This window comes from Prunus mume, linkage group LG6 (genome assembly GCF_029339155.1).
Source record: "Prunus mume cultivar Tortuosa linkage group LG6, ASM2933915v1, whole genome shotgun sequence".
In the NCBI taxonomy this organism is placed as follows: Eukaryota; Viridiplantae; Streptophyta; class Magnoliopsida; order Rosales; family Rosaceae; genus Prunus; species Prunus mume.
Genome location: NC_142703.1, coordinates 12,492,223 through 12,503,550, shown reverse-complemented (window position 1 = coordinate 12,503,550; position 11,328 = coordinate 12,492,223). Strand labels below are relative to the sequence as shown.

The following is an 11,328-nucleotide window of genomic DNA, read 5'->3' as shown; positions in this document are numbered from 1 at the left end:
ATGGAGTTTGAAATTAGTAATTACCACTTTAGAAACCCACAACTTGAAAGAACTCCAGACAAACTCAAAAGCTTGGGATGAAGATGTTGAATGCTTGAAGGGAAAGGGAGGTTGAAGGCCTGGCTTGCACAGCAAGGCTGACATCATGATGATGATGATGATATATATATATATATATATATATACATAATAATGGGTTTTACGTCATATCTGTAATGATCGATATTGAACCATTGAATTCCACCATAATGAGCGGTTTAATTAGTTATTTTCGTGTCTTAATGATGGGGGAAAAAAAAGATTTAATCAACAAGAAACAATTAGAATTTGGTTGAGAGAAAAACCATAACAACGGGTGAAGACTCTCTGTCTCTGCTAACGTTAATGCTTAAAAAGGTTGGCCCAAAACCGCCATTGCTCAAATCTATGTCGATGAATGGAGTTCTCAGATGAAGAAGAAGAGAGGAGGTTTAAAGTTTCATGTGGAGAATCGATGCATACCGCAAAAGAGTGGAGGGAGGGATCAATTCAAGGAGCATGGTTGAGCATGAGACTGATGACAAGTGGCACTGTGTTGAGACAACACGTTTCAGTTCTGTAAGGTCATCTTCAATGTCAAATGCAATATTCTAAATTATTCAAATGTATAAGGAAGATTATCGAACTCATGTTCAAAAAGGAGGGCATGATTTGAATTTGAGTATAAATCCCCATTGGAGATGGTTGGACTCAAACTCAAATTTTGGTTTAAATTTTTTTTTTCTTGCTTCATTATTTTGTTGGACAAAATTGGTTTTATTTTATTTTTATAATTTTGGACTTAATTTATTTGAGAATCTTGCAGTGTAATAAACCATTAGTAATTCTATTTCATGACATAAATTTCAGCAACGGCTGGCAGGATTTTTTGAAAATAAAAATAAAAAAATTGCCTTTTGGTTCAAAGACATCTAGACCGTTGATTGCTTCAAAATTTTAAATTTGGACCGTTAGATGCAGCTTGTCGTTGGGTTTGAGTACTCAAACCTAATCTGGGTTTGGATTTTGGAGAAAAATCATATTTGGGTTTGGATTTTCTGGCCCACTAAAGACACATAACTTTACGTTTTGATCCAAATCCAAAAAAATATCAAATCATTTTGGGTTCGAGAGAAGGTAAGGTAACAATATTCACTCGGACAACAAAATTATGTATAAACTGTCACATAATTCTGTATTTCAATCATTTTATTTTGGATTTATTTTTTTATTTTTGGATTTATTGTTAATGTTAGGTTTAATATGATGTATCTTTGGGCAACCTGCATCCCTTGCTCCAGTCACCTCAGCTTCACTATCATATGGCAATTTGTATCGGCTTTCGCCTTGTTTTCGTGACATCAGAAGTTTCTAGGGCTGAGCACCGTTAGCATCCACAGGCACCTCCGTGAATTTACCGATCAGTTAACAAATCTACCAGCTGATGTTTACTGAATCTAATAGAAGTTTAACAAGTACTTGTCACTTAACTAGCTTAATTTAAATATAAATGTTTTTTTTTTTTTCGTTTCTATGAAAAATACAACTAATTAAGGTTTGAAGAAGTTGGCATGCAGGCCTTTTCTAGCCAAGTTCCATGCTGCTGCAACAACTAAAAGAGCACTCAAAACCAGGCCTAAGCATCCTAGTCCCATGTTGGCACACCACATGACACCTTTTGGCTTTGGTTTCTTGATTGCAATCCACATGAAGCATGGATAAGCATATGCCAGAGGCAATGTCAACCCTCCAATTAGGGGTGCCAAGCTTCCCAAGAATGGAACAGCCACTGCTACAAAGAATGTCATCCCTCCAAAGAACACGCGAAAAGCCATTCGAAGCCACCTTGCACATGGCTTCTTCTTCTTGCTAGTGTAGTTCGACTCTAGTTTGTCGAAAATCACCATGCCGTAGATTTGGAATGTACTTAGGCAGTTTATGATCACAAGTATGAACATTAGTCCCAGCACAATTCTTGGTGTGTCATGCCCGTGGAACTTCGAAATCGCGATCAAAAGCCCTCCATTTGATGAGGGTACCTGGATAAATCAGAAGAGTTTAGTTTGAGCTAGCTTTCAATGTTGAACAGAAGGAAAATTAAATTGGTCTCACCTTGTTGCCATAAGCCCAAAATCCAGCTATGGCCAGAGGAAACAAACACATGGCTATGAGTAGATATGATATGGCCACTCCTCTCCACATTGGCTTGTGGGTTGGGTGCTTTGCACTTAATGGTAATGTCCCCTGCACATTAGTATAAAACTTCACCCTTTCTAGTAATAGTAAAATTGAGCTATCAAATACCAATAATTAGGGCTTTTAGTTAAACCCTAGAATTTGATATCCATTCTCCACCACACCCAACAAGATCAGTTCATTGCAACCATGGTGTGGAGATCAAACTCTGGGTGCAAATAGAAGTTCCTTGCATTGCCAAAAAGAAAAAAAAACAAATATTGTTTGTGTCCGAATCCTCCCTCCTCAATATCGCTTGTGTAAAAAAAAAAAAAAACCAAGACTGACCTGTATCTCAAGGATAACATTGTGGCCTCTGAATGCAAGAACAATGATACCAAGAGAATTCAAAATCCCCCCAAATCTGTCCATATTAGACTCCATCTCTGGAGGGTCATATGAAATGTCACCGGACCTGCCCTTGCCAATTGAAAGGGCCCAAATCATAGTACAATATGCAATTGCTGTGATGGAGCCAATCAAAGAAACCCAAGCTAGGGAGTTCAAGTTGGGAAATTGAGCCACAACAACAGCCATGATCATGAACACCAAGAAACATTCTACAGTGGTCAATGACTTGGCATCACAAGTTGCTCCATCCTTGCACACAGTTGTGATGAAAAGCTTTAGGGTTCCACCTCCTATGATAATTAGCTGCACACATGTACCAGCTGACAGATACATTACTGGGACTAGAGATGAAAGCTTCCCTAGCTTTTGACCTGAAAAAGAAAAACAAAGAAAAAGCATGTATAATTAATACGTTATTAGTCATTCAATAAAACTATTTGTATCACATTTGTGATTAATATGCGCTATACTAACCAAAGGCTATCATTGTGAGGTCGAGGTATCTGCTATACCGAGTTCTGGAGTTGGATTCGTGTAGATGTACGAGTAGCCATATGGTGTATAGCTGCCATGAAAATGCCAGTGACAAGCATATGATTCCCCATGCCCTGCAACCATTGAAAATTGTTCATGGAAATTAAATCAACAGAACTTATTTGCATGCATATGGAATCTTGTAAGTTTGGACACCTCTGCTGTCAAATTTTCTTTTGCTTGGTACAGAGTTGTTGACAAAGTAATGCAACTGAAATTTTTGTCCTCTTTTAACCTTGTGGGATCTGATATTGAAATTTTTGTCTGTCCTCTGTAATAATCTAAAGTGGATATTTAGAGCATTTATTATATGAATGAATAGCCTGACTAAGACTTTGGGCCAATGTTAGAGACAGACAGAGTTCACAGGAAGCAAAATCTAATTCAAGTAGAATTTAAGTGAAACTACTCAATTATGAAGGTGTTCATCACTTGAGAAATTTTTCATGTTTTATTTATAAAGATGAGTGAAATATTAAATGGGCACACAGAAAGAAAGCTTTATCTTTTTATTTTTATTTTTAATGTATATGTACTCAGATTCCGAATCTCATAAAGAACTTGCAATTTACAAGAGAAAGCTGACTTGGGCATCCTAGGTTCTCCTCCTCAAAAACTCCAGCAAGATCATCAAGACCAGCAACTGGCTTTATACCATGAAAAACATGTACATAGTACTATTTCTCGCCAGACTTGTATCTTGGGACAAATATTTTCGTCGCAATAAATATAAACCACGCATTCTGACAAAAATTGACATAATAAATAGTTCATATTGACGTATCTTATATTGTCAGACAGATTGACAAGAGAACATTTACTGATGAAGCTAATGTGAACTAGAAATTATGTATGAGTATTCAAGCTGAGAGAGTCAACATGACTTACCATCCAAGAGTGGCAAGAGCAACAGGCAGTAAAAGGGCTTGGATTCCAATTCCTGAGCAGAGCAAATGAAAGGTAGCAGAAATGGTATTCCCATTCCTGGACTCTGTGAGGGGAAGCCAAGCATCCTGTGGATTGAGCTCTCCACCTCCCCAATCTGCAGCTGATGATGCAATATAATCAGCACCATCTTCTTCACTTGTGGGATTACTTGTTGTGATGGGGATGACTTGAGCAGATTCTGACCTTCTGCTCAATGAATGAACCCTATCTGTGCTCCAATTTGCTTCACCAAACCCTTCTTCCATGGCAGCTGCTATGTCCTTGAGCTCTGTAAAACTAAAATACAAGCCTTTGCCTAACCCACATTTGATGGCTTTGCGGGTACTTTAATTGTAGTATTTTTATATAGTAGTGTAACTTGACTTGCTGGCTGGCTGTATGGCAATTTTAGTACTAGTTGCTGACTGACTTGCATCATCTCCAGCAGTTGGGGCCAATTGTTTATTCTGCTGGCTGATGAGCATGATGTATTGGCTGATGATATCTATATAGCTGTTTAATTAATTTATTGTGGTTGTTAATTGTGTTTTTATTTAAATGAAAACATGTTAATTGTGTTTTGATTAATTAACCAAAAGGGTATTTTTTTATATATATAAATTTTATAAATTGTTTCTAAGATCATGAGACTGATGTAAGTCTGATGTTGGATCTTCAGTTCCACAATACCTGCATCAATTCCCCCGCTAGTATATATATAGTCTGCAGTTCATTGTTTTATAACAAGTGGACTATTATTAAATGCTTTATTGCAGGAGGCCAAAAAATTGACGAGAACCCATAAATAAAATAAAATGAAAAAACCTTTGGTGCCAACCTTTACACATGCATTAGGGGTATTTCAATTTTTTAAAGTACGGCTGAGTTGGTCAAATTTCAAGCCTTTGGTGATATCAAATGTAATAAAACAAATAATAAAACTTATAGCAAAGCTACAAAATGGCCCTTTTGGTTCAAGATTTAGGTGCTTAGAAATGAATTTTAAATTGCATTTTTATGTTTGATAAGTGTATTTTTGGGAATATAATTATGGACGGGTATGGACTTCTCATGTAGAGAGAAAGTTCATACTCTTGGCTCACTTTAGAAAACTTTTTCCCCCCACTTGAAGAAGCATTTAATGCAATTTTTTTGGACTAACTTATGCATGCTATTATTTTAAAATACCACTTTTGACCCCTTAAAAAACTCTTTATATATTAATTAATTATAATAATAAAAAATTAAGGATATTGTTGGAAAACCAATCAACTTTTCATTCATAATACTGCACAAACCAAACATGAGAATATGAGAAAACGACAATGCTTAGTTCTTATTTCCAAGCGTTCTCAAACATGGGAATAGACATCCTCTTTTCCCATCTCGTAAGATTAGACTTGGAAAGTTTATTCCCAAGAAGTTCAATCCGCAAACCAAATGGGATAGTGTTTAGTGAAAATCTGAACCGTTCATATTTGTTTTTCTTTTAATTGTACATGCAAACCAGATGTCGTCGACATTGTTTCCGAAGATCACCGCTGCACTGACACTGACTAGATGAGAGATCGACTTCAATCGGTGCGGTGCGGTTTGATTTCGGCGAGCATCGAGTCCCATATTACACAAGAAGAAGAATCAATCTAATGGTATTTGGGCTTTATTCTTACATGTAGGCTAGAGTTCGAGTCCTAATCAGCGCACTAAGATTTTGAATTATTAGGCAATTACATGGTGGTGGTCTAGTTCGGGTTGTCTATTTTCTCTTTCTTAATTTTAAATTGAATTATTAATATAAAAAAAAAAAATAAGAACAAACCCAATAGGTACATGCATACTCGTGTGCCAAGAGACTAGTTTCACTAATTTAAGAGCAACACAATTATTTACACCTACAAAGAAAAAGAAGCAGCTGAACATGATGTGACTAAGGTTTGAAGAAGTTGGCATTTAGACCTTTATCAGTTAAATTCCAAATTGCTGCAACAACTAAAACAACACTCAAAACCAGGCCCAAGCATCCAAGTCCCATGTTTATGCACCACTTTCCACTTCGTGGCTGTGGTTTCTTGATTGCGATCCACATGAAACATGGATAAGCATAAGCCAAAGGCAATGTCATCCCTCCAATCAGAGGTGCCAAGCTTGGTAAGAATGGAAGAGCCACTGCTGCGAAAAATGCCACTCCTCCAAAGAGAAAACGAAAAACCATTCGAAGCCACCGGGCGCATGGCTTACTCTTCCTGCTGGTATACTTGAACTCCAAGTTGTCAAAGACTACCATGCTGTAGATTTGGAATGTGCTCAAGCAGTTTATCACTACAATTATGCAAATTAGTCCCAGCACAAATGTTGAGGTTTTATGTCCATGGAACTTTGAAACTGAGCTCAATATTTTTCCATACGAATAGGGTATCTGCATAAATCGGAAGACATTGTGAATCTTAGATAATTTGTCTGCCTAAGTTTGATATATTTACATGAGAAAATCATTGGCCTCACCTTGTTTCCATAAGCCCAAAATCCAGCTATGGCAAGAGGAAGCAAACACATGGCTATAAGCGCATAAGATATAGTCACTCCTCTCCACATTTGTTTGTGGGATGGGTGTTTGGAACTTGATGGCAATGTACCCTGCATCACAAAATGACACCAAAAATTTACAAGACCTTCCTTTGAAGTTAGATTTTCTGTTAGTGGAAAAGTTACACTCACCTGAATCTCAAGCATAACATTATGACCTCTGAATGCAATGAAAATGATGCCAATTGAATTCATTATGCCACCAAATCTATCCATGTTAGAATCCATCTCTGGTGGGTTGTATGATATGTCACTGGGCCTGCCCTTGCCAATTGAAAGGGCCCAAATCAGAGTACAATATCCAACGGCTGTGATGGCACCAATGAATGAGACCCAAGCTATGGAGTTCAAGTTGGGAAACTGAGCCACAACAATAGCCATGCACATGAACACCAAGAAGCACTCTGTACCAGTCAATGACTTGACATCACAAACATTTTTGAAGAAAAGCTCCATGATTCCACCTCCTATGATGATCAACTGGACACATGTGCCCCCTGATTGGTACATTACTGGGAAGATAGTGAGCAACTTCCCTAATTTTAAACCTGAACAAAACAAAGAGAACAAATTTAGTTAATACAGTGCTAGCCATTTCTGAAGGGTGTTTGGTTCTGAAGAAGAATTCTCGTACTAACCGAAGGCCGTTACTGCAAGGTGGAGGTATCTGCTATATCGAATTCCAGATTCGGATTCGTGTAGATGGACGAGAAGCCATGTGGTGTAGAGCTGCCATGTAAATGCTAGTGACAAACATATGATTCCCCATGCCCTGCAACCATTGAAAGTTGTTTTGCAAATTAGAACAAGGACCAGGAATATTTTTGAGTTATAAACATATTTGCTAGTTTAGCTCCTATTGGTCTATAGTTGTATTCAAACATGTGTTGTGATTAATTGTTATTTGTACAAAATCAATCGTACAGATTTGGCCTGCCAGAGTTGGTTGGCACTTGGAATATTTTATTGCTCAAAATTAGTGCATGAGAAGTTCACGTCAGGAGTTGACCATATATGTGAGGATATTTGATATAAAATCATTGCATATGCTTTTAAAAGACCAGGTGAGGTGAGTATTCAGACCATTTTATGATCATCAGCCTAAACTTGTTCCAAGATTTTAGGGGCAGACAGGTTTCGCATGGAGCAGTAACTAACTACCTTAGTTCAAGAAGAAATCAAGAAACAGAGCAGAGATGTTTCATGTGCAATTAGTACTGAATTATATTTTTGCCCATTTCTTGAGGAAACAATATATAGTATATCGAGTCCGTGTAGAATTGTAATTAATGGGTGCATAAATTAAAGTTTATATTATACCGAAGAATATCTCTTAAATAAGCTTATTTGACGGACGAGTTATGAGACTTATGCCGTCTATTTCAAACCATCTAATTAAGAAATAAATTTGAGAAAAAGAAAGTTGTCAAGCAAAATAAGAAGGAAAAAAATAAAACATAAAAGAAAGTTGACTTGGAAGTAAACCTAGGTCCTTCCAGGAATCTCTTCTTCTTTTTCTCTTTTGTTTTTGTTTCTGTTTCGTTTCTTATCAAAGAAGTATGGTAAATCTTGGGAGCATAAACTCCATCAGCACCAACAACACCAGCTCCTGGTTTTAATGGTTTTAAACCATCAAAAACACAAATGCTGATGAACCCCTTTCCTCGTTAATTTCTTCAAACAAACGGTACAGGCTAGGTTAGGTAAAAAAGTAAAAGTTTTTAATCTAGATAAGTTAATATTACTTACCATCCAAGAGTGGCAAATGCAAGAGGCAATAAAAGGGCTTGAATTCCAATTCCTGAAGAGATCAAATGGAAGGTAGCAGAAATGGTATTCCCATTCCTGGACTCTGTGATAGGCAGCCAAGCATCCTGTGGATTGAGCTCTCCACATCCCCAATCTGCACCATCTTCTTCCCTTGTGGGAGGAGGACTGGTTGTGATGGGAATGACTTGAGCATAGTGATTTGATGAGCTTCTAAAGAAATGGGTTGCCCTAGTTTCTTCTGGCCTGCAATTTGCTTCAACAACCACTTCCTCCATATCTGCCATTTCCTTGGTTGCTGTATAACAGAAGCTACCTACCTCATATATATAGGTGGGGTGCTTCCAAACAAGCCAAAATAGAGGCTGATAAGGTGGATTCTGATGGGTCAATTCTACTTTTGTGATGAGGAGTTTTAGGTAAATATACAAAGACTTGATTAAAATAATTTTATAAATTTTCTTTTGAAAGCTATTATTTTAGTTCTAAATAATATCATATCATATCATACAGTTATATTTCTTTTGAGAAAATAATATATCAAAAGCACATGTCAGTGGGGTGTGACGTCCATGACTGTAAAGTGTCTCGTGTCTTGTTCACAAGCATATAAAATCAAATCGTCATACGCAACCACAAATTGATATATGCCCCAAAAAAAAAGCCCTCCAACTTCTTTTTTTTTTTGGGGTAAATATTACGAGGTATCTTTACACTTAAAGGGTGAGATTAATTCTCACTCGAGATTCGGTTTGTCCTTAACTAGAAATATTACGAGGTGTTCTCATACCAAAGGTAGGATTAATTCCCGCTCGAAATTCAACTTATCTCGATCACAAAGTCTTCTAACGAATTTCGAACCCCTGCCAACTCATTTAACACATAGTAAGTGATTAAATGATTTTATTATTGAAATTAAACGTTCTGGAAATTCTAAGATCAGACGTGTTTCGCCTACCTAAACTACGAAGAAAAAATGTTTGTGAACCTGTCTCGTAATTGCTTTTGTCTTTTATATTTTCATTCGCGTAATTATATCACATGAAGAAAGAGACAAATGCGTAAATATTATGACACAATTTCATAAAAGTCAGAAAAAGTTTACTGAAGATTTTCTTCCCCTTATAACCAGGACGCGCTTTTGTCTGCAAAGGTTGAAAACTCGAACGTCGTTGATGAAGCATGCCTCATGGTGACCAGGTTTGCGACATCATCATAGTGACGTCATGATTGTGACGCACAATAGGGAACAAGACTAGCATTGGTGCGATGGACATGGACCACGGGTATCTCACATTTCTTTTTGCAATTTTTCTTCTGTTTTTGCAAATTTAAAGGTATTTCATATGCCTTTTTTTCTTTTTCACTTTACTTTTGATTGAAATATTGGTGCGATTCGAGGATCTCAATAATGTAATATAATATTGGATAAAGCCAATTATAAGATAATATTCATGATTCAACATCTTGAATTTCATGATTTTTACAATATTATAAGACGAAAATTGAATAAGATATCTTTATAATTAGCCTTTTAAAATAATATTTATAAAACTAATTAAATCATTTATTTACTTCATAAGTCACATCATTTATAAATAGTGACTTTTATTTGTAAGAATATTTTATACGTATGCTTACAAATAAGTCATTATTTTTATTTGATTGCATAGACTTCTTGTGAGTCACAGAAGAAGCAAAATAGAGAAAATAATAATGATAAAAAAAATAGATAGAAAAAGTGAAAGCTTATTGGGATTCCAATTAGGCGACCATAAAGAAGCTTCTGTTAAGTATTAATTCTTAACTAATAGTCCTAAAGGTGATTAGACACTAGGACACGTACCTCTCTTGACATTGTCCTCCACATGAATGAACCAAAGTATGAACTATTACATAACCCTTGTCAAATTTAGTGCGAAAAAATCACCATCTGGTGCCCTGCTTTTTCCAACAAATTCAACAAGTGGGCATCAGTGGAGATCGATCTTTTTTCCAATATATCTCTCTACTTTAAAATATCTTTGCAATAAACTATGAGAAATTATATACACGTACTAAATATGAATGGTAACAAAAACCACTCAGATGGTGTGTGTTTGATGGAGTAAATGTGATACTCAATGAGCTACGATGACTTTTCGACTGCGGTATATTTGTAGGCGTCTGTATTGAGCACAAGTATTTTCTCTCATGGATAGTCTATTCACATTTCCACGCCACACTCAGAGTGCGGGGATGAATGGCCGGCCTTAGACTTCCCACACCAGAGATTAAAATCTTGACACTGACATCTCATGTATTATACTTCTGTCAATTTTATTAACACTAAGTAACAATATATTCCATCTGCCATAGTTGTCACATAATAGAGATGGTTTGCATATATTTGTGGTTTTAAGAGGCTGTAATTTTCCCAGAATGACTCAGCCTTGAGAGTTCAATTCAGCAAATATCTTTTACTCTTCTGCATATAAAATTGATGCCAATCCATTCAAGATCCACGATACAGCTGCGACTGCATTGCTTTCATGATGTCCTGTTCACAACTTTGTCATAAAACCATTATGGAACCATCAATGTTGGCGAATGACGGAGACATTAATACAATGGTCTAAGATTTGGTGGTTTCCTTCTACAAAATGCAGTTTATGTAGTGCATGAGCGGGCCTGGAAACTAGCTATAATCCAACCACAAACATTATAGTCTATAGATATCCCTTTCTCTCTCGTAATTATTTATGTACGACTGATTAGTAGTTCTTTTCGTTTGTAACTGGTTGTATACAATTATGTGTCTATCGCTTGTATCTTGTCATTTATATTAATAACGACCACAACTAGAAAGTTAGAACAACTTATTTCAGTAGGAATATTACAGAGTTTAGGGCCCGAGATTGAATTTTAAGTCGC

At 36.4% G+C, this 11,328-nt stretch overlaps 2 protein-coding genes across 2 annotated transcripts; both read right to left on the bottom strand.

Annotated features, from left to right (window-relative positions):
• Positions 1 to 1,443: 1,443 nt before the first annotated feature.
• LOC103334891 (lysine histidine transporter-like 8) lies at positions 1,444 to 4,414 on the bottom strand. Its single transcript, XM_008237880.2, has 5 exons — positions 4,027 to 4,414; positions 3,079 to 3,212; positions 2,542 to 2,975; positions 2,131 to 2,262; positions 1,444 to 2,057 (listed from the first exon to the last, which is right to left on the bottom strand). The coding sequence occupies exons 1-5, from the start codon at positions 4,329 to 4,331 to the stop codon at positions 1,569 to 1,571; spliced, it is 1,494 nt and encodes a 497-aa protein (XP_008236102.2). The 5' UTR covers positions 4,332 to 4,414; the 3' UTR covers positions 1,444 to 1,568.
• A 1,492-nt stretch (positions 4,415 to 5,906) lies between these two features.
• Positions 5,907 to 8,727, bottom strand: LOC103334892 (lysine histidine transporter-like 8). The gene is made up of 5 exons (XM_089053740.1): positions 8,398 to 8,727; positions 7,287 to 7,420; positions 6,781 to 7,196; positions 6,568 to 6,699; positions 5,907 to 6,481 (listed from the first exon to the last, which is right to left on the bottom strand). Exons 1-5 carry the CDS (start codon positions 8,700 to 8,702, stop codon positions 5,993 to 5,995), a joined length of 1,476 nt encoding a protein of 491 aa, XP_088909866.1. The 5' UTR covers positions 8,703 to 8,727; the 3' UTR covers positions 5,907 to 5,992.
• Positions 8,728 to 11,328: the final 2,601 nt, after the last annotated feature.